We start from the raw sequence: 23387 nt of genomic DNA on the forward strand, positions 1-23387 counted from the left end.
GAAACTTTTCGCAGCTATTAGAGAAGGTGCATAAGAACACAGAAGGGTTCAAAATATTCAATGGAGAATGGTTTCCAGCAGTAGGCTATTATGTAAAACTGAATACCTGCAGTCTTACGATGACGTTTGTATTCATGGTCCCTTATTGTCTATTAGTATGCGTTCCATATTACTGTAACGTCACATGACCCGACGGTGCTCCATGATGTAGACCTCCAATATCCAGGTAGACATTGTGCAGGGTTTGTTGTACATTTACCAGCCAATTGTATGACCAACGACAAGTTTAACCACGTGACTTTTTTTTAAAACTTCTGGACCATTAGAGTTTTGCATTTGTGAACGCAAACCAAACTGATTGTAAAACTGACAAAATGTATCATCCTCGCATTGATTCGATTTCGGAAACGGACCCTCAGGTGTGAAATCAATGAATTGATGTGAGGTTCTGATCATAAAACGTATATTACTTTCTCTCTTCTCTCTCTTTCCCTATTGTCCTCCCATCTTTTTCTCCCTCCAGAACTACAGTCTAAAGAACATCCTTTTGTTCTCCACCAGGTATCCAACACCCAAAAATGTCATTGAAACGATAAAGAGTATCTATGTAATGTACTGTCCACGCAGGCTGACTGGCTGTGCAAGCACGGTGTGTCAACTTGTCTATAATAAAGGCCATTTGACAGGCAGACAGACAGACAGACAAGCACACAGGCAGACAGACAGACTGGCAGAGTGACAGACAGAGAGACCGACATGCTGACAGACAGACAGGCTGGCAGATGGACAGACAGAAAGGCTGGCAGACAGACAGACAGAAAGTCTGGCAAACAGACAGAAAGTCTGGCAGACAGACATGTCTGGGGTTCTTATATTACAGTAAACCCAGACCTACCCTCAGGCAGTGAGTTAGTGTTTGGAAACGGTCGTCTTGACGATGAGTGGCCACACCCTCGATTACTGGAGGTCACCTTGCATGTCTCCCGCTGACGTCACTCACTCTGGACCAATTAGAACAGAGCCCAGAGGCCAAAAAGGTAAAAGAAGTCCCTGAGGCCAGCTACTATTCAGTACCACCACCACCTGACATTGCCAAATACAGAGACATTAATATTGAAACGTCAGACAGAGTGGCCGACTCTGACTCGCTCTCAGGCCTGATTCAGCCTATCACTGGCCCTCTGGACCACTATGCCCTGTGACAGCCGGTCACTGGCCCTCTGGACCACTATGCCCTGTGACAGCCTGTCACTGGCCCCTCTGGACAACTATGCCCTGTGACAGCCTGTCACTGGCCCTCTGGACCACTATGCCCTGTGACAGCCTGTCACTGGCCCTCTGAACCACTATGCCCTGTGACAGCCGGTCACTGGCCCTCTGGACCACTATGCCCTGTGACAGCCTGTCACTGGCCCTCTGGACCACTATGCCCTGTGACAGCCTGTCACTGACCCTCTGGACCACAATGCCCTGTGACAGCCTGTCACTGGCCCTCTGAACCACTGTGCCCTGTGACAGCCTGTCACTGGCCCTCTGGACCACTATGCCCTGTGACAGCCGGTCACTGGCCCTCTGGACCACTATGCCCTGTGACAGCCTGTCACTGGCCCTCCGAACCACTATGCCCTGTGACAGTCGGTCAATGGCCCTCTGGACCACTATGCCCTGTGACAGGCTGTCACTGAAAGAGAAAGAGAGAGAGAAAGAGAGAGAGGGAGAGAGAGTGAGAGAGAGAGAGAGAGAGAGAGAGAGAGAGAGAGAGAGAGAGAGGGAGAGAGAGAGAGAGAGAGAGAGAGGGAGAGAGTGAGAGAGAGGGAGAGAGAGAGAGAGAGAGAGAGAGAGAGAGAGAGAGAGAGAGAGAGAGAGAGAGAGAGAGAGAGAGAGAGAGAGAAGAGAGATAGAGAGAGAGAGAGAGAGAGAGAGAGAGAGAGAGAGAGAGAGAGAGAGAGAGAGAGAGAGAGAGAGAGCATTATTAATTCCAGAATACTGACCTTTCTCAATGAACATAAAACCTTAAGCAAAAGCCAAATTGGATTATTTGGTAAATACAGAACAACTGACCACATTTGTACCCTTGACACGTTAATCAAAAGACACCAAACAAAGAAAGGAAAAGTATTTGCCTGTTTCATAGACTTTAAGAAAGCCTTTGATTCAATTTGGCATGAGGGAATGTTCTTTTGAGGCAAAGTTTACGACATTATCAACACAATATACAATGAAAATAAATTTTGTGTAAGAATTGACAACCGGAGAACAGCATTCTTCAGCCAAGGCAGAATAGTTAAACAAGTTGCAGTATGAGCCCAACTTTAACATATATAAATGAATTAGCCACTGTGCTTGAAGGGTCTGCAGCCCAGGACTACCCTAGAAGGCAAAGAAATCAAGTTCCTTATGTTTGCCGATATCAGGAACAGGGATTAAAACAAGACACATATTGTAAAGAATGGGCACTGTCAGTGAACACGGAAAAAACTCCCAAGCGAGTCCTGTACCAATTCACCCTAGGAGAGACTCTCAATCACACCTCATCTTACCCTTGTTTGGGTCTGAATATAAGCTCCTAAGGGCGATTTGACAAAGCTGTTAAAACGCTAGCAGACAAAGAGACTAAGAGCATTCTATGCAATTAAGAAATCTATATGTAAATATAAACTTTCCCTCAGAATTTGGACTGTAATATTTGACTCAATCCTAAAACCAATCATGCTCTATGGCAGTGAAATTTGGATCCCTTTACACTTCCATAGCATGTGGGACAAAAGTCCAACTGAAATGTTACATTTTCATTTTGTAAGACTGTACTTGGCCTACCCAGAATGCCCCAAACCTTGCAAGAAGAACAGAAATCGGTCCCACACAAGGCCTTTTTAAACAAACAGAGGAACACAGAGATTGACCCCGTAGAACAATAAAACATCAAATCATACGGGTGATATATTCATTAACAAAACTCAGACATCTTGATAATAATAATAATCATAATGAATATAAAACCTATTGGAAAAATGAAATCAAGTTACATCACAAATTTGAATGTTACCGAATTTTGAATAGAGAAATTGAATTAGCTGAACATCTTAAATGTAAAAACAAGAAAATAAATATCTTAACAATGTACAGTGTTTCCTTTCAAAAACAATTGAACGTGCTGTATCTAACCAACTGTCTAACTTTCTCTCTCAGAACAACCTGCTTGACCCCAACCAATCGGGCTTCAAGACTGGCCACTCCACAGAGACTGCCCTCCTTTCAGTCACCACTGCCCTCCAGTCTGCCAGAGCGGCTTCCAGGTCATCTGTCATCATTCTGCTGGACCTTTCTGCAGCGTTTGATACGGTTAACCACCAGATCCTGCTCGCCAGACTTTCTGAGATGGGCATCACTGGCACTGCACTCCAGTGGATCTCATCCTACCTGTCGGGAAGATCCTACCAGGTTTCCTGGGGAGGCAAACTGTCAGGCCCTCGCCAGCTCTCCACTGGTGTCCCACAGGGCTCCGTCCTTGGACCCCTCCTTTTCTCTCTGTACACCACCTCACTTGGACCAATCATCACCTCCCCATGGCTTCTCCTACCACTGCTACGCTGACGACACGCAGCTGTACCTGTCGTTCCCCCCGACAGATCCGGGGATCTCAGCTAGGATTGAGGCCTGCCTCACAGACATCTCCACCTGGATGACCGAGCACCACCTCCAGCTGAACCTCGCCAAAAACAGAACTTCTCATCATCCGGCTAAACCCTCCATCTCCCACGATCTCTCAATCACCCTGGGATCTGCGACGGTGACCCCTTCATCCTCTGCCAGGAACCTTGGGGTTACCATGGACGACGAGCTCTCCTCACGGCCCACATTGCTGCGGTCTCCCGGTCGTGTAGATTCACCCTCTACAACATCCGAAGATCAGGAGATACCTGTCTGAGCACTCCACGCAGCTGCTAGTCCAAGCACTTGTCCTCTCCAAGTTGGACTATTGCAACTCGCTGCTCGCTGGTCTCCCAGCATGTGCAACCCGCCCTCTTCAGAGGATTCAGAACGCAGCGGCCCGCCTGGTCTACAATCTACCCAGACGCTCCCATGTTACCCCGCTCCTCATCTCTCTCCACTGGCTACCTATCATGGCCCGTATCAGATTCAAGACCCTGGTATTGACCTTCTGAGCAGTGAACGGGACTGCACCCGTCTACATCAAGTCTCTCCTGCAGCCCTACACCCCCACCCGTCACCTACGGTCTTCTTCAGACAACCGCCTGGTGGTTCCACCGCTCAAGACCGCCCGGTCCCAACACAAGCTCTTCTCCTGTCTGGCCCCCCAGTGGTGGAATCAACTCCCCACTTCCATCAGAGACACTGACTGTCTCTCCACCTTCAAGAAAAGGCTCAAGACGCACTTGTTCCGGAGTACAACGGTACTTAGGAATGGTTTGCTTGACCCGATGTTAGTTTCCTCAAGGATCACAATGACTCTTGCTTAGAGACTTGTTGCTCTTGTGGTTAGTGGTAACTGACTTAAATTTTTGTACTCGCTGTGATATATTGTTTTATTATTGTTGCTTGCTTTTTTTCCACAGGTACACTTGCACTTATAGCAGTTCATGTTGTTTAATTGTAACTTGTTTAACTACATGCTCTTATGGTTCTTCCCTTTGGCACTTATTTTTGGTTGTTCACAATGTGTGCTTCATGTTTTGGCTACTCGCAATGTTTTGTGGCTATCTCGTTGTTATGATCAGTGACCTATGCACTTTGTAAAGCTCTCTCTTGGAAGTCGCTTTGGATAAAAGCGTCTGCTAAATGAATAAATGTACAGAGTCAGTGCCGATACCCTGGCAATAGAGAAAGGTCGCCAGAAAGACACGGTTGGCTTAAGAACAAAGGAAGTGCAGACACTGTAGTTCAGATGAAATTCAAAATGAAAAAACATTTTCTCCTACAATGCCCACAGTACGAAAATGCTAGAACATGTTTCTTCCCACAATTTGATTCTAAAATTACAGGGTTTGATCAATTAACTTTAGATGAAAAGACATGCATAGTTTTGGGGCGAAAATGTAGCAACAGTGGAGCTGGCATTGTATTTGACTTGCATAGCTTGAGAGAGGCAGAGTCTCACGTTGTACCAGGTTGTTGAGGTAGTAATGTTATCTTATGTGTTGTATATTACTTGTAATGTGCATGTAATATCTGTATGTATTTCATAATTATTACGTTTTCTTTATACACATATATTGGTTTTCTTTCTTGTTGTAATTAATTGTAGTTATTATGACTATTATTTATCTTTATTTTAACAAATGTAAATGTATCATCATTTTGATATGTTCAATCTTGTATGGCTTTGGCAACAATGCTCACTCATTCATAAATATGAAATAAAGCATTATTGAATTGAATTGAGAGAGAGAGACAGAGAGAGGGGCAGACAGAGACAGAGAGAGACAGAGAGAGGGACAGAGAGACAGAGAAAGAGAGAGGGACAGAGAGAGAGAGACAGAGAGAGAGACAGAGAGAGGGACAGAGAGAGAGAGACAGAGAGAGGGACAGAGAGAGACAGAGAGAGGGACAGAGAGAGACAGACAGAGGGACAGAGAGAGACAGAGAGAGAGCACTAGTCCTCCGGGGAGAAGGTTAATAACCTGGAAGTATTTAGTTCCGCCTTCCTCCCTATCCCTTCACTCCCTGTCTTCTTTTCTCTCTCTCTCTCTCTCTCTCTCTCTCTCTCTCTCTCTCTCTCTCTCTCTCTCTCTCTCTCTCTCGCTCTCTCTCTCTCTCTCTCTCTCTCTCTCTCTCTCCCTGTCTCCCTCCATCCTTTTCTTTCTTTCTCTCTCTCTCTCCCTGCCTCCCTTTTTCCCCCATTCTCTTCTCCCGGTGTAGCCTCTACCCGTCTGGAAAACTAGACACCCACACACACACACATCCAACACACACACACACATCCAACACACACACACAGAATCATCGTCAAATCATCGTTTTGACTGATGCCAAGTACAATACCTCATTGTGTCAGACGGCTGAAGGCTGTCACAGGGCACAGAAAAGTAAACATGTCTACACGTCTACAGCAAGGCATTACACACAATCTAATAAATACAACCATTCACACTCCACGCCCCATGAACACACACACAGCAAGTCCTTCAAGTCAATATTTCAGATTCAGAATTTTCTTGTTTGTTATCCATACTTGAGGTGGATTGGTAATGACAGAGGGATGGAGACTTCAATGTTCCACTCTCCAGATCAAATATGTGATGTCAGTCAGAGGGCAGAGGGCAGGGGTCAGGTTCAAGAAATCATGGTTAAGACCAACCAATTGAAGTCATCACAACACGGAAAGTCGGATTTCATGGGACCAGCGCTTTCTCGTCACCTATAGCAACAGAAGCTAAGGTTTTGTTACAGAACCTTAGCTAAAAGTTAGCTATAAGCGAATGGTAGCTAATCAACCTTAACATGAGTGAGAGAGTTGGTAGGTGTGAGTGTGGGCACAATAAGCAGAGGTAGAAATATAATGTATTGATTTTTTATAACAGAAATAATGGGGTCTAGTGAACCACACACAAAGGACAACAGAACAATGAACAGCATCAAACAAATAAAACTATTAAAACAGCCTACCTATGCTGCCTACCGGACTCTAATCTAGCTAGAAAATGGGTACAGCCCGTTCCTAAGCTAGCATGTATGACAGAGGTTAGCTATGTGTTAGCGTGTATGACAGAGGTTAGCTGCGTGTTAGCATGTATGACAGAGCTTAGCTATGTGTTAGCGTGTATGACATAGGTTAGCTACCTGTTAGCATGTATGACAGAGGTTAGCTACATGTTAGCATGTACGACAGAGGTTAGCTACGTGTTAGCATGTATGACAGAGGTTAGCTGCGTGTTAGCATGTATGACAGAGCTTAGCTACGTGTTAGCATGTATGACAGAGGTTAGCTATGTGTTATCGTGTATGACAGAGCTTAGCTACGTGTTATCATGTATAACAGAGCTTAGCTACGTGTTAGCATGTATAACAGAGCTTAGCTACGTGTTAGCATGTATTTTATGACAGAGCTTAGCTACGTGTTAGCATGTATAACAGAGCTTAGCTACGTGTTAGCATGTATTTTATGACAGAGCTTAGCTACGTGTTAGCATGTATTTTATGACAGAGGTTAACTACGTGTTAGCGTGTATGACAGAGCTTAGCTATGTATTAGCGTGTCGGCCCTTGGGAAGTTTACCCATTCCAAAGCCACTGTGGCAAATAACCAAAACTAAAATGTATTGCTACAACTTGCATGGAACAAGAAGCAGAAACTGGTTAATAAAAGCAAACGTAATACAATTAATGGATCTAGCACAAAAAGTTGACAAAGACTTAAAATACAATACGTAAAACGTAAAATACAAAACAGGTGGACTGCTGAACACAAAGACAGGAGGAGAGGTATAGGACTTGGACACGTCCATGATTGGCCGGATCAACTTGAGAAACAGGATGATTGAACCATTAGCAGCTGCACACTGCTGAAAAATGAATGAGATAGTTGGGGGAAGGGTGTGTATGGTTACACACACATATTCACATTTACATTTAGTCATTTAGCAGACGCTCTTATCCAGAGCGACTTACAGTAAGTACAGGGACATTCCCCCGAGGCAAGTAGAGTGAAGTGCCTTGCCCAAGGACACAACGTCATTTTGCACGGCCTGGAATCTAACTGGCAACCTTCAGATAGCCCGATTCCCTCACCGCTCAGCCACCTGACTCGGTTAACGCACACACACTTACACCCACACACACACACACACCCACACATACACACACATAAACACACACTTACACCCACACACACACACACCCACACATACACCCACCCTCGCACACACTCAGGTCCTCCTTAGGTAATAATAGAAAAATAAATTATATGGTAGCGTCTGTCTAAGTTTTAAAGTAACCAATTGTTTATCTTTGGTTCTATCTTAAAGTAGATTCTGGAAGGTAATTGTATCACAACAGAGGACCCGTGTTTTGCCTGGTATACCGTCGTTTTGAGGCCCAGTGGTCACAATACAAACTACAATCATGGTAGCAACTTACCAACTTGAAACTGGGCATAAACTTGGGGCTTGTAGTTTTATGTCTTACTGTAAGTTTACTGTCTGCAACTTTGAGACTCTCATGATTCTTCCCATTGCCATGTTCCTCTGGGGTTCCTCAGTATCACAAGGAAAACACAAAAAAGAGAGAGTAACATTATAAGAAATACTATATACTAAAAAGAAATACTAAAAAGAAAAAGTAATATTATTAAGTATTATTATAAGTCGTTATTCAGAATAGTTTCTAGGCCAAAAGATGAATGAAAAAGATGTAGCCTAGAGGTTTACAGGTCTGAGCACGAAGAGTCTGGAATTATGGTGATGCTACTGACATCTGTACCCCCCTCACCAGACTGACATAGAGAGATGGGAAGAGAGAGACAGACAGAAAGAGATGAAGAGAATGATTGAGAGAAGGAGAGGGATAGATTGAGAGGGATAGAGAGAGAAAGAACAGGAGGGAGTGAGAGGAGGAGAGAGAGAGGGAAATATTGAGAGGGAGGGAAAGAGAAAGAGAGAAGGAGGGAGAAGGGGAGAGAAAAAGAGAGAGGGAGACGAAGACACACACCCACATGGCGAGCAAACACTCCTGCACAAACATACAAGTTCACACTTCACGCACACGCACACACACACACAAACACAGTGTAAGTAAACACTGTTGTTCAACACACACACACACACTCAAACAGTCATTTCCATGGAAATGTAATTTGCATGACTTCCGTCTCCTGTCCAGGTCTTCCATGTAAAGGCTACAAGGCTATAAACAGCAGTCTGAGATGGAGATAAGACATGAGCTGATAGTCTGGGAACTCACACAAGGATAGCTCCAGCTGAACACACACACACACACACACACACAAGGATAGATACAGCTAAGCATGCACACACTAGGCAAGCTATGATGATACACACACTGTCATAAGTATAGCTAAACATACACAACTAGGCTAGTTGTGGCTAATAACACATAAAAGACAATTGTAACAGACAGACACACAGCCACACATCTAACCTCTCCTCATCCTCTCTTCTCTTCGCCCCCTTCTTTCCTCCCCAATGCACTACCTGTCCCCTCCTTAACCATCTCTTCTCTCCTCTCTTCTCCCCTCCTCTTTCTCCAGTCTCTGCTCTCCTCTCATCTTCTGCTCTCTGTTATCCCCTCCCCTCTCTTCATCCCTCTCTTCTCTTCATCCCTCTCCTCCAGTCTCTGCTCTCCTCTCATCTTCTGCTCTCTGTTATCCCCTCCCCTCTCTTCATCCCTCTCTTCTCTTCATCCCTCTCCTCCTGTCTCTTTTCTCCTCTTTCCTCCATCACTGCCAACAAAACAAAGTACAGTAATTGGGATATTCTCACTGTAAATCGTCAGACATTGAATGAATTGACTTTTTAAATACCTTATTTGTCTTGGGAAAAGCCACTACATTAATTACATGGTTTTTCACAAGACAGGAAGTGCCTGGCATCCCGACTTCCTGTCTGGCAGTGATGCCTTCTTCATTGAGTTAAGCACTTCCTCAACCATCAATTGATTTTGAGAATGCCTGTCAACAATCTTGTGTGTGTGTGTGTTTGTGTAACTGTGTTTGTGTGTGTATATGTGTGTGTTTGCTGTCAGAGCAGAGAGAAGTCATGCTGCTCTGCAGGACGGAGGGAAGGACAGCAGAATATAAACACTCTACCCCCTTTCTTTCCACTCTCCTTGTCTCCTCTCCCCTCGCCTCTTTTTCTCTTCAACACTGTCCCATCCTCTTTTCCCCCTTCTCTCCTCCCCAGTCATATCCTCTCCTCCCCCTGTCCTCTTACCTCTCCCGTCCTATCAAACACTGAGTACAAATGATCATCTGCCAATAATAAAAACAGACTATGTTCAGACCACCCGAGTGTCCATCCAACCACTATGATCTGCGATGCAGGGGGGAATAAATGATGAGATATTGACATTGGTGACACATTTATCAGACTTGTTCAATAATTTACTGAGAGATGCAGTTAATCACAAAGAGTGATAGGCAGAGGTGTCGTTAGGATTATCCTAAATGTGCTCAGAATAATCGACTGATTCTAATAAGAGCAGGACTTTGAGTGCCATCTAAAATGTTGAGGATGAAAACTGTACAGTCACTCAAGCAGACCTTTCCACACCGAGTAACACGTTATTTAGTTATAATATACAGAGGGAGGTCAACAAGTATAAGGCTTGTTATAGTAAAAGTTTTGACCAAAAAATCTGAACTTGTTGTTTTGAATGTTGTTGTGTTCTTTATTTTTATTTAATTTTTTGCTGCTTTTAATGTCTTATGTACCTCTGTACGGTGTCTTTGAGTGCCAAGAAAGGCACCTTTAAATAAAATGTATTATTATTATTAAAAAGTCAACATTAAATTCTGATATCTTTGAAGCCATTGTCTTACTCCAGTGTAGTAACTCGATAACTTGTCACAATAAAACAATTTCATATTTCAGTTTGTTCAACACTTCTGCACCCACCAAACCAAGTATTTCTGAAACGTATTGAAATGTGTAATCACTATAGCCTATAGTTATCATAACGCGTAGTTAGCAATATGCAACCTCCTATAGGTTACTATCTATCAATAGGTTACTATAGGTCACTCGCAAAACAGACGCCTAAACCGTAAAACGCAGCCTATGGGATTCTGAGCGAATATCACAGTGCCAAAAAATAAACCGATCTACTGTACGAGCTACCCTAGAGAGTAGCTACGACTCTCCGCTGTCCAGTGTCAACTTATCGCTGATAGCTCGTTGACCCCGAGCAAAGAATTAACGCGCAATGCAGTCTAGACTCGTTTTTGCCGCTTCTCACAAGCATGTAGCCTACGGGACACAGCTCCAAGGTATACCGAATCACACGATTCTTCCCAAGAAGTCCAATCGTTCTTTTAGGTTTCCGAAAAGTAGGTTCAGGGCTAACGATCAATACACACGGTCAGTCAAGTTCATTCCGTTCGACACTAGTTAAATCCCTGATGTCCCCACCCTTCTTATCCGAGGTCCGCTATCAATTTGCTACCCGGAATCTAGAATCATACAAACAGATCTCCATTTAAAATTGCTTACGACAAATGTATTGTTTTTACTATAATTGCTGTTTCAACAAGTGTTGAAAAATAATTTAGCATGCATGTAGCTTATTCAAGCCATAAAGCGAAAACAAAAGCAAAGTAAGGATAAACTTTATACGATGGGATTCATTTGGGTAAAAGTGGTAAAGAGAAGATCAATGAAAAGCCTACCGCGTGATCATATCAGATCGGAGAAGGTATGAATTAAAAGTACCTACTTGCACCCAGAAAACAGTCCGTTAACCTTCTGAAACAGCTTGTTGAAGGCGGACCATCTTCCATGTCTGGTAGTGAACGCAAGGATGGAGAAGTACTGAGAGACGCACGCCCCTGCGGAGGTCGGCTGTTAGGAAGCCCCGCTTCTAAGAATCCCGCGGAAAGAATTCCTCCAGAAATGCGCTGGGATGCTTCCTACCGGCCCGTGCCTCTCAAGCGTTGGGATGCCGTAAGTATCACGGGAAAGGGGAGAGAGATCTGCCCCCACCACTCTCCGAGGTGTAGACTTAGGTCCGCCTCTTCGGCGTGGCAGCTCTGTGAATGCGGAGGAGAGGAAGAGGAAGAGGAGGAGGAGGAGGAGGAGGAGGAGGAGGAGGAGGAGGAGGAGGAGGAGGAGGAGGAGGAGGAGGAGGAGGAGGAGGAGGGAGACAGCGCGAGGCGGTAGGAGGGCGGAGAGAGGGACAGTGAGAAGCAGGGCAATGAATGCGCACGGTTCTTGTGTGCGACGTAGCCTAGTTCCCGGCCGCTGCTCCCGGGTGTTGCTAGTTCTAAGCCTCCCTAGACAACCGGCTGTGAACACAAACCGACTTTGGGTCTGCGGCTCTAGCTCGAACAGCTACGGTCGAGAGGGAACGAGGGCGGGGGGAGGCGGGGGGTCGGTTGTGTTCCACAGAGGCGAGACGACTGGGGAGTTTCACGAGCATAAACAGAGGAATAGAAGGGGTTTCGAATGGGAGGCAAGGAGGACTGTGTCCTGATGCGAGTCTCATCTTTATATTAGATGTTCGTCTTAAAAATCGGAAGCATTTGTATGATTCTACGCTCGTCTTTGCTTTTACCCCCCATAAATGTGGTGCGACAGCAGCCTCAGCTCAGCCGCCGGACTATACACCCCGTCCTCTGTGTTTCAGCCGCGAAAATAAATGGTCTTGTTACAGATTACTATAATGGATCTGCCCAGCTCTGCCAAGAACAGTGTCTGTCGTGGTGTATACAAAAACAAAGGCTACACTTGATTTCTAGATTTTATGTCAAGACCCATGGTATATAGTGTTAAAGCTTTACTAAATAAGAAAAAGACCTGCATCAATGTTGTACCAAAACCAGCAGTCATATGCATATGGTGTGTGTGTGTGTTTACGGGGTAGGCTATTTTATAATTTTAACTAAAACCAGCACCTACGGTGTGCAACTGTCTTGCATAGGATAAACGGTTCGTGCATGTTGCAGTCTAATGCTAATTCCTTTTAAACAAGTTCTTATTAGCCTGTAACTATTAGACTATAAAATCATACACATTTTCCAGACTGCAAATATAATAGAGCATCATAATGTAGCAGAGTGACCCACTGAAATTACAACTGTTTAAAATTTATATTGTGAATTCTCGCAATTTACTAGCAACTAATAAGCCTATTTGAAAACAAATCGAGCATATACAAATATGAACAAGCATATAACCAAATATTTTGGGAGATAGGCCTAAATGTTTACTGGTTTTCATCGTGTAAGCGCAAAATGCAAGGCATTTTTCTTCCAACATCTTAAAAAAAAATTACGTTACATGTAATTACGTTATGTAGCCTAATACAAACATAAGACACTTATTTTTTATAAAACATCTCTTCAGTGACACTATTGTAAACAGTATGCCACTTCCGCGGGTTAAGCCATTTCTAATGCTAATTTTCTGGTTTCTGTTCCTGCGCCTTTTTTTGCTTGGAGGTTTATTCAAAGGATTTCCTTAATCATTTTGACGTTTCATTGACGTCTTTAGGGCCCCACACAGTTTCCAAACCGTTGCAAATATGTCAGCCTTGATCTAGCAAAGTGCGCTCAGATAGCGAGCCTCAGAGCCAGCACTGCCCATGTTCCTTGAGTTTAAACCAGGATGAACCGTATCCAATCTCTTTACCCAGCAATCTAAACATTGCCAAACTAAAAAAAAATATACTGCGAATTAAACAACAGACCATTTTAGACAAACAATAGGCTATGCGAAAAATTGCAAGGCTGCAATTGTGGTGACCTACACAGACAGAATAACTACTGTCTACAGAGTGAAGACAAGAAAATAGTCTTATATCAGTCCATCGTTTTATTGTCTGCACGATGCACATCAGAGTCATAATTAATTTAACATGTGAAACAGAATAGGCATATTCTAAATGTGTAAATCAATCTTGAAACAGACTCCTTGAATTGTTCTTGTGAGTATATATGTGAATGTACTGTGTGTATATGTGAGTGCGTGTGCATTCTGAATGTGTGTGTATGAGAATACTGAATTGCTGTATATGTGTGTGTGTATAAAGTATTTGTAATGTATGTGTGAGTGAGTGTATACACTATGTATATATTTATTTGTGTGAATGTGAGTACAGGCAATCCTATGTGTTTGCCAGTGTGTGTATATGGACATGTGTGTATAAGAAGGTGTGTGCACTCCATTCAGCAGGTGAATGGAGTGCACACACAGTTTTCTCTTTCTGTTAACCATACAGTAAACTGGCAACACACGGGTATATTGGTGTGTGTGAGTGTGTGTATGTACACACAAAAGTTAGGTGCAAATATGGAAAGTCACAGATGCAAAACAAACGTATTATAAAATTATATAATAGCCCATACACAAGTATTGTTAACAATACATAATTCAAATGCAAACATTTGCGAGAGACAAATGGAAACACTAAATGCACACTTCTCTACAAATCTTTATTTTTCCAGTGCATACGGAAAGCATTCACAGCGCTTCACTTTTTCCACATGTTGTTATGTTACAGCCTTATTCCAAAATGGACTGAAATTCATTTTTTCCTCAAAATTCTGAACACAATACCCCATAATGACAGTGAAAAAAGTTTGTAATTTTTTTTATAGATTTGCAAAAAATTCTGAACGAAAATATAACATGTATACATAAGTATTAAGAGCCTTTGCTCAATGCTTTGTTTAAGCACCTTTGGCAGCAATTACAGCCTCAAGTATTTTTGAGTATGATGCTACAAGCTTGGCACACCTATTTTTGGGCAGTTTCTCCCATTCTTCTTTGCAGGACCTCTCAAGCTCCATCAGGTTGGATGGGGAGCGTTGTTGCACAGCCATTCTCAGATCTCTAGAGATTTTGAATCGGGTTCAAGTCTGGCCTCCGGCTGGGCCACTCAAGGACATTCACAGAGTGTCCCGAAGCCACTCCTTTGTTATCTTGGCTGTGTGCTTAGGGTCGTTGTCCTGTTGGAAGATGAATCTTCGCCCTAGTCTAAGGTCCAGAGCGCTCTGGAGCAGGTTTTCATGAAGGATGTCTCTGTACATTGCCGCATTCATCTTTCCCTCGACCCTGACTAGTCTCCCAGTTCCTGCCGCTGAAAGTCATCCCCACACCATGATGCAGTCACCACCATGCTTCACTGTAGGGATGGTGTTGGCCAGGTGATGAGTGGTGCTTTTCTCCAGACATGACGCTTGACATTCAGGCCAAAGAGTTCCATCTTTGTTTCATCAGACCAGAGACTCTGAGAGTCCTTCAGGTACCTTTTGGCAAACTCCAGGCGGGCTGTCATGTGCCTTTTACTGAGGAGTGGCTTCCATCTAGATTTAGTCATTTTAACATCTGGCCACTCTGCCACACAGGCCTGATGGGTGGAGTACTGCAGAGATGGTTGTCCTTTTGGAAGGTTCTCCTCTCTTCACAGAGCAACGCTGGAGCTCTGTCAGTGTCACCATCGGGTTCTTGGTCACCTCCCTGATTTAGGCCCATCTCCCATGATGGCTCAGTTTGGCTGGGAGGCCAACTCTAGGAAGAGTCCTGGTGGTTCCAAACTTCTTTCATTTACAGAAGATGGAGGCCACTGTGCTCATTGGGACCTTCAATGCTGCAGACATATTTCTGTACCCTCCCCCCGATCTGTGCCTCGATACAATCCTGTCTCAGAGGTCTACAGACGCTTCCTTGGACTTCATGGTTTGGGTTTGTGCTCTGACATGCACTGTCAACTGTGGGACCTTACATAGACAGGTGTGTGCCTTTCCAAATCATGTCCAATCAATTGAATTTACCACAGGTGGACTCCAATCAAGTTGTGGAAACAGAATGCACCTGAGCTCAATTTTGAGTGTAATGGCAAAGGCTGTGAATACTTATGTAAATGTGATATTTTTTTAAGTTGATTTGCTGATTTTTCCTTTTTTTAATTCACGTTATCATTATGTGGTATTGTGTGTAGAATTTTGAGGAGAAAAATCAATTTAATCAATTTTGAAATACGGCAGTAACATAACAACATGTGGAAAAAGTGAAGAAGAATACTTTCTGGATGCACTGTATTTTATGATCTTGTCAAATGAGTTTTCTAGGTCACCATTCTACTTTTAAAAATTATGTGTCACATTTACATGCAGGACATTTTAATAATGTCAACCACAGTTCCAATGATATATTGTACATTTGAAGCCATTACATTTGAATTAATCATGTAAATCATATTATAAAACTAGACTCATGAGATGAGTCTCATCTTGGACACAATATCAGACGTGAAGCCTAAAAACCTGACCTCTGACCTTGACCCCTAACCCCTAACAGACCGTTACCACTGGGTCCACGAGACAGTTGTACTTTTCACAAAAGAGTCGGTACAGGCCGTAGGACTGAGATGGAGGTTTTTTTCACAGTTCCTCTGACAACAAGCCCTGACCTTAAAACACCCTGCTGTCTGGACTGGATCTGCTCTCACCCGCAGCTTGTTAACGACCAACATTGTTGAGCCGCACCAACATTAGCCACAAGCTAACATATAGATTTACACACAGCACAGCTATATTAACTAAACCACAACATCTGATAAATAGTAGAAACATACACAATAGAGTGGGAATGAAAGTCAAAGATAGACAGAGTAGAGAGAGTAGAGAGAGGGAGACAGAGTAGAGAGAGGGAGACAGAGAGAGTAGAGAGAGGGAGACAGAGAGAGAGAGAGTATAGAGAGGGAGACAGAGAGTAGAGAGAGGGAGACAGAGAGAGTAGAGAGAGGGAGACAGAGAGAGTAGAGAGATGGACACGTAGAGAGAGGGAGACAGAGAGAGTAGAGAGAGGGAGACAGAGAGAGTAGAGAGAGGGAGACAGAGAGAGTAGAGAGAGGGAGACAGAGAGTAGAGAGAGGGAGACAGAGAGAGTAGAGAGAGGGAGACAGAGAGAGTAGAGAGAGGGAGACAGAGAGAGTAGAGAGAGGGAGACAGAGAGTAGAGAGAGGGAGACAGAGAGAGTAGAGAGAGGGAGACAGAGAGAGTAGAGAGAGGGAGACAGAGAGAGTAGAGAGAGGGAGACAGAGAGTAGAGAGAGGGAGACAGAGAGAGTGATAGTGAAGGTGTCAATGTAGCAATAGAGAACATAAACAACATATTTGATATATCTGCCTCTCTATCTAATCTTAAAACCTCAAACAAAAAACCCAAAAAGGCCAATAATTATAAAGAAAAATGGTTTGACGAGGAATGTAAAAGCATGAGGAATATACTGAGAAATGTATCTAACCAGAAACACAGAGACCCAGATAACCAGGCACTACGCCATCACTATGGCATAACACTTAAAGAGTATAAAAACATACTAAGGAAAAAGAAGGAACAATGTATCACAGAACAGCTCAATGTAATTGAAGAATCTATTCAATCAAATGTTTTTTGGGAAAACTGGAACAGACTATATAAACAACAACATGAAGAATTACCAATTCAAAATGGGGATATATGGATTAACCACTTCTCCAAGCTTTTCATGTACATAGATAAGAACCCAGAACAAAAACACATACACGATAAGCTCCAATTACTTGAATCTGCAATTAAGAATTACCAGAACCCTCTTGACTTTTCAATAACATTGAACGAACTACAAGATAAAATACAAAACCTAAAATCCAATAAAGCCTGCGGTGTTGATGGTATACTAAACGAAATGATCAAATTTACGGATGACAAATTTAAATTGGCCATACTAAAACTTTTTAACACCATCCTCAGTTCTGGTGTATTCCCTAAAGTCTGTAACCAAGGTCTGATCACCCCAATATTTAAAAATGGAGACAAATTCGATCCCAATAATTACCGTGGGATATGTGTCAACAGCAGACTGGGTAAAATCCTCTGTAGCATTATTAATAACAGACTCCTGCACTTTCTCAGCGAAAACAATATACTGAGCAAATGTCAAATTGTCTTTCTACCAAATTTCCGTACATCGGATCATATATTCACTCTACAAACAATTGTCGACCAAGAAGAATAAAATCTTCTCTTGCTTTGTTGATTTCCAAAAAGCATTTGACTCAATCTGGCATGAAGGCCTTTTATATAAACTGATAGAGAGCGGAGTCGGGGGGAAAACATATGACCTCATAAAATCAACGTACACAAATACCAAGTGTGCAGTCAAAATTGGACAAAGGCATACAGACTTCTTTGTCCAAGGTCGAGGAGTAAGACAGGGATGCAGTCTGAGTCCCACCCTCTTTAATATCTACATAAATGGTCTGGCGAGGGAACTAGAACAGTCTGCAGCACCTGGAATGCCTCTCCTGGACACAGAGGTCAAATGCCTCCTCTTTGCAGACGACCTTGTGCTTCTGTCCCCAACCAAGGAGGGACTACAGCAACATCTAGACCTGCTGCACAGATTCTGTCAAAATTGGGCCCTAACAGTCAATCAAAAAAAGATTAAAATTCTTGTTTTCCAAAAAAGAACCAGAAATCAGGATCCCAAATATCGATTCCTCCTGGGAACCAACCAATTAGAATACATCAAAAATTATACTTACCTTGGTCTAAACATCAGCACCACAGGCCACTTCCAAAAAGCTGCAAATGACCTGAGAGACAAGGCACGAAGGGCTTTTTACGCCATCAAAAGAAATGTTAAAATTGACATCCCAATCAAAATCTGGCTTAAAATTATTGAATCCATTATAGAACCCATTGCCATATATGGCTGTGAAATCTGGGGCCCACCTACTAACCAAGAATTCGCCAAGTGGGACAAACACCCCATAGAAAGCCTGCACGCAGAATTCTGTAAAAACATATTAAGAGTTCAACGCAAAACCCCAAACAATGCCTGCAGAGCTGAATTAGGAGTGTATCCTTTAATCATCAAAATACAAAAAAGAGCAACTAAATTCTACCTACACCTTAGCCAAAGTGATGAAAATACCTTCCACCACAAAGCCCTTCTATGCCAAAAGATGAAGCCAGATAAGAGTCCTCTCATCCAGCTAGTCCAGAGGCTCTGCTCACCAAACCCCACAGAGCCTCAAGACAGCAGCCACCTTATTAATCCAAAACAAATAGCAAAACAGCAAAAAGAAAAGTACATTGTTTATTGGAAAGAAGTTACACTAAAGCAAAATAAATTAGAATGCTATTTGAATCTAAAAAGACAGTACACAATGGCAGAATACCTGATCACTGTGTCTGAACCAAAAATAAGGAAGACATTAACTAAATACAGACTCAGTGAGCACAGCCTGGCCATAGAGACAGGCCGTCACAGGCAGACATGGCTGCCCAGAGAAGAGAGGCTGTGCTCTGTCTGCTCACAGGGAGAAGTGGAGACAGAGCTCCACTTCCTAACAGAATGTGACCACTATACAGACATTCGAACCAAATACTTCCCCAAAATTACCAGCATATACAAGGAATTTGAAAATGTAACAAATAGAGAGAGACTGGTTTATTTATTGGGAGAAAAACCTAACTGCTGTATTTTAGCAGCAAAGTATGTATCAGCCTGTCATGGCTTTAGAGAAAACCACAATGAGGACAATTTATAATATGGCAAACATAACATGTTTTAATTTTTGTTTTAATATTTTGTTTAAATTTTACTGTAATTTTTCAGAATTTCAAATTTAGTATTTGATTTTTACTATTATTATTATCATTATATAACCTGTATGTGCGTATGTATGTGTATGTATGGGTATATGCGTGTGTATATATACGTGTGGGTGTGTATACATGTGTGTATGCGTATACATATATATATGTATATATACATATGTGTGTGTGTATCTATTTACTTATTTATTTATTTATACCGATTATTTGGCAACATTAATAATATACCAACTTGAAAAATAATAACATGGATACAAGTTGTACACCTGTGTGGTGTAGATACACTGTATATGTTAAACTGCCGTGTGTGTCTCTGTATGTGAGTGTGTGAAATATAAGCATATATAAGGCCATGATTTACATTGATTAATATTTCTGTAATTCTACCGTTGCTTTGGCAATATGAACAATTGTTGTTTTCATGCCAATAAAGCCCTTTGAACTGAACTGAACTGAGTAGAGAGAGGGAGACAGAGAGAGTAGAGAGAGGGAGACAGAGAGAGTAGAGAGAGGGACACGTAGAGAGAGGGAGACAGAGAGAGTAGAGAGAGGGAGACAGAGAGAGTAGAGAGAGGGAGACAGAGAGAGTAGAGAGAGGGAGACAGAGAGAGCAGAGAGAGGGACACGTAGAGAGAGGGAGACAGAGAGAGTAGAGAGAGGGAGACAGAGAGAGTAGAGAGAGGGAGACAGAGAGAGTAGAGAGAGGGAGACAGAGAGAGTAGAGAGAGGTAGACAGAGACAGAGAGTAGAGAGAGGGAGACAGAGAGAGTAGAGAGAGGGACACGTAGAGAGAGGGAGACAGAGAGAGTAGAGAGAGGGACACGTAGAGAGAGGGAGACAGAGAGAGTAGAGAGAGGGAGACAGAGAGAGTAGAGAGAGGGAGACAGAGAGAGTAGAGAGAGGGAGACAGAGAGAGTAGAGAGAGGGACACGTAGAGAGAGGGAGACAGAGTAGAGAGAGGGACACGTAGAGAGAGGGAGACAGAGAGAGTAGAGAGAGGGAGACAGAGAGAGTAGAGAGAGGGAGACAGAGAGAGTAGAGAGAGGGAGACAGATAGTATCAATAGAGAGAAAAAGAGACAGAGTGAGAACACCCTAGAATGGAGTGAGCCAGCATTCTAGAAAACCTCAAAATGGCCTCCTGCTCTGCTGTTTCCTGTTTGACCTGTATCAGCCAGGACCAACTATGAACACACCATCTATCAATGCCCTCTTCTGCCTCAGCACAGCCCAGAGCCCAGCCCAGTCTAGCCCAGCCCAGTCTAGCCCAGTCTAGCAGTCTAGCCCAGCCCAGTCTAGCCCAGCCCAGTCTAGCAGTCTAGCCCAGCCCAGTCTAGCAGTCTTGCTCAGCCTAGTCTAGCAGTCTAGCCCAGCCCAGTCTAGCAGTCTAGCCCAGCCTAGTCTAGCAGTCTAGCCCAGCCCAGTCTAGCAGTCTAGCCCAGCCTAGTCTAGCAGTCTAGCCCAGCCTAGTCTAGCAGTCTAGCCTAGTCCATGGGAGTACTGGGAGTCAGGTGGCTGAGCGGTTAGGGAAGCGGGCTGGTAATCTGAAGGTTGCCAGTTCGTGCCAAATGACGTTGTGTCCTTGGGAAAGGCACTTCACCCTACTTGCTTCGGGGGGAATGTCCCTGTACTTACTATAAGTCGCTCTGGATAAGAGCGTCTGCTAAATGACTAAATGTAAATGTAGTCAAGCCCAGTGTAGCCCAGCCTAGTCTAGCCCAGTGTAGTCTAGTCCAGCCCAGTCTAGCCCAGCCTAGTCTAGCACAGTCTAGTCTAGTCCAGCCCAGTCTAGCCCAGTCTAGTCTAGTCCAGCCTAGCCCAGCCTAGTCCAGTCCAGCATAGCCTTTCCTAGCCAGATAGGCCCCAGAAATAATACATGTTCACTGAAAAGAACCCATTTGAGTGTTTCAAATGCTTTCTCACCTTTTAACCCCTCCCGTCAGTATCTTGTTGTCCTAAACATCCCCATGGTTTGTCTTTTGTCTGTTGCCAACTGCCTGGTTTGTCCTCCTGTTACACATATGTTCCCTGCTTTGTTTTCTCACCTGCCTGTATCCTTTGTTCATACCTGCCAGTGTCAGTCTATGCCTTGATTGTGGTTGTTGTTTGGTGTAAATAATCTCTGTGTCTTGCTTTGAGCTTTTTGTGCTTTTAACATTGTTATCCCCTCTGACTCAGGATGCTACTAATGCCCTGCTTTGTTAACCTGCTTGTTTTTGGTTGTTGCTTTTTAGCTTTTTTCTGTATGTCTGTACTGCTGTGGTTGTGTGCTGTTGTGCTTTTTAACCAGATTTATCTTCCATAGCCTCCTTCCCCTCTCCCTCAAAGAGCTTGTGCTTTTTTCCAGGCCATCACTGTAAATAAGAATTTGTTCTTAATGATTCTGCCTGGTTAAATAAAATAAATAAAATAAAAATCATGTTACCAGATACAGGTGTCAGTGTCCTTTTTATTTCCTTAATGAATAAAGGTTACATATTTTGACAGCATAGTTGAGATAACATGATTGAGATGTCATATAATTATTACTGTTGTTAAAATGTTTGCTGTCATCTCTATTGTTGTTTGTTTGTCAGTTCAGATTAGTGTAACTAATGTTGCACCAGAAAATCAGTCTCCTCTCCTCGGTTCTCCTCTCTTCTTCAAGGAGTTAAACTGTAGGTCACCTGACACATTTCCACTTAAGTTAAATAATTCAAAATATAACTATATTGGTTACAAATGTACAAAACACTATTGCAGCCAATTGGTTTAAGCTGGGGTTTATTTAAATCCGTTTGTTTCAATCAGTTAATCAGATTTTTGTTGCATTTGAGCATTTGTCTTAGCTAGACTTCAGCAGCACCAGCAGACTGGGAGGAGGGGGAGCTGGCGGAGAAGAGTAGACCAGATGAGCTGCTCTCTCCTGGGGACTGTTTTAGCTTAAATACACCCCTGCCCCCTTTTAGATCACCATGACTGGTGCCTCCAGAATCCAAAGCACGAGTCGCACTAACTTTCCTTTACAGCCCCTTTTATCTTACGACACAAATGTTTTTTTTCTGTACACATAACCTTCCAACTACACACAACATTCTGACTACATTCTGACTACACACAACATTCTGACTACATTCTGACTACACACAACATTCTGACTACACATGGCTGAAACAGCAGCAGGATACAATATAAGCACACACAGGCAACCAGGCACACAAGCAGACAGACACACAGCCACACACACCACAAGAGCTCTCACACGGTGACACAGGCAACACACACACTCCAACACACAAATCACATGCAGCACACACCCCAGAGCCGTGTGCCCCCGCCCCTCCCCCTCTGGTTGACGAGACCCAGCCCAGCCGGAGTGCTGACGTCAGACTCCGGCCCATGAAACCCCAGCCCTCTGGAACGGGACTGCGTACATCTTCACAGCTCCGCTACTGGTCCCCCACCCTCCCCTGCTCTGTCACACGGGCAGGAACGCCAGCTATTCGCACACACACGTGCGCGTGGGTCAAGTACATATTTGCATGCTGCAGCGATGTAGATCATCCGGGGTGTGACGTCAATGAAAGTGATCATCATCATGCTCTACTTTGTTAAATGTGTGTGAGTGAGTGAGTGTTTGATGTAGGAAGACCAGCTGTAAATATGGTTTTCATTCAAAAAAATGTTTAGCTTGTGTGAATTTTTTATTCACATGTCACATACTAAAATATATCAAAATACATTCATTCTCTAACAACTAGCTTATCTCTAAAGTTAAAGAAAGAAGAAGGAATTACAACCATATCGACATAAGAGAAAACAGAGAGAAGTGTGAGGAGGAAAAGAGACCAGAGGAGAAGAGAGGGAGAAGGAGGGGAGAATAGAGACCCACAGAGAGGGCGAGGGATAGGAGGCGGGAGTGGGAGGGCAGGAGAGAGAGGGGGATAGAGTGGGAGGGGGGAGAGGGAGGGGGGGAGAGGGAGGGAGGGGGAGGTGTAGACTGAACATGGGCTGAATGAGGGCCATGAATCAAAACACACAAACGTTTAGAAACGTGTGAGGAGAAAGGAGAGGAGACGAAGAGAGAGGAGAAGTGGAGGGGGGCGAGG

The 23387-nt window shown here is 43.5% G+C and overlaps 1 protein-coding gene across 4 annotated transcripts in view; it reads right to left on the bottom strand.

The window, feature by feature from the left end:
• pde10a (phosphodiesterase 10A) overlaps positions 1 to 23387 on the bottom strand; it is a 60494-nt gene that overhangs the window by 36422 nt on the left and 685 nt on the right. For 2 of the 4 annotated variants that reach the window (XM_062463040.1, XM_062463039.1), the window contains exon 1: positions 11410 to 11742. The exons of the other annotated variants lie outside the window; for them this stretch is intronic. In XM_062463040.1, the coding sequence (XP_062319024.1) occupies positions 11410 to 11473 (64 nt within the window). In that variant the 5' untranslated portion in view covers positions 11474 to 11742. Of the gene's footprint in view, positions 1 to 11409; positions 11743 to 23387 lie in introns of those variants that run through there. 4 annotated transcript variants of the gene reach the window in all.

The sequence above is a fragment of the Osmerus eperlanus genome, chromosome 6 (genome assembly GCF_963692335.1).
Source record: "Osmerus eperlanus chromosome 6, fOsmEpe2.1, whole genome shotgun sequence".
NCBI lineage: Eukaryota > Metazoa > Chordata > Actinopteri > Osmeriformes > Osmeridae > Osmerus > Osmerus eperlanus.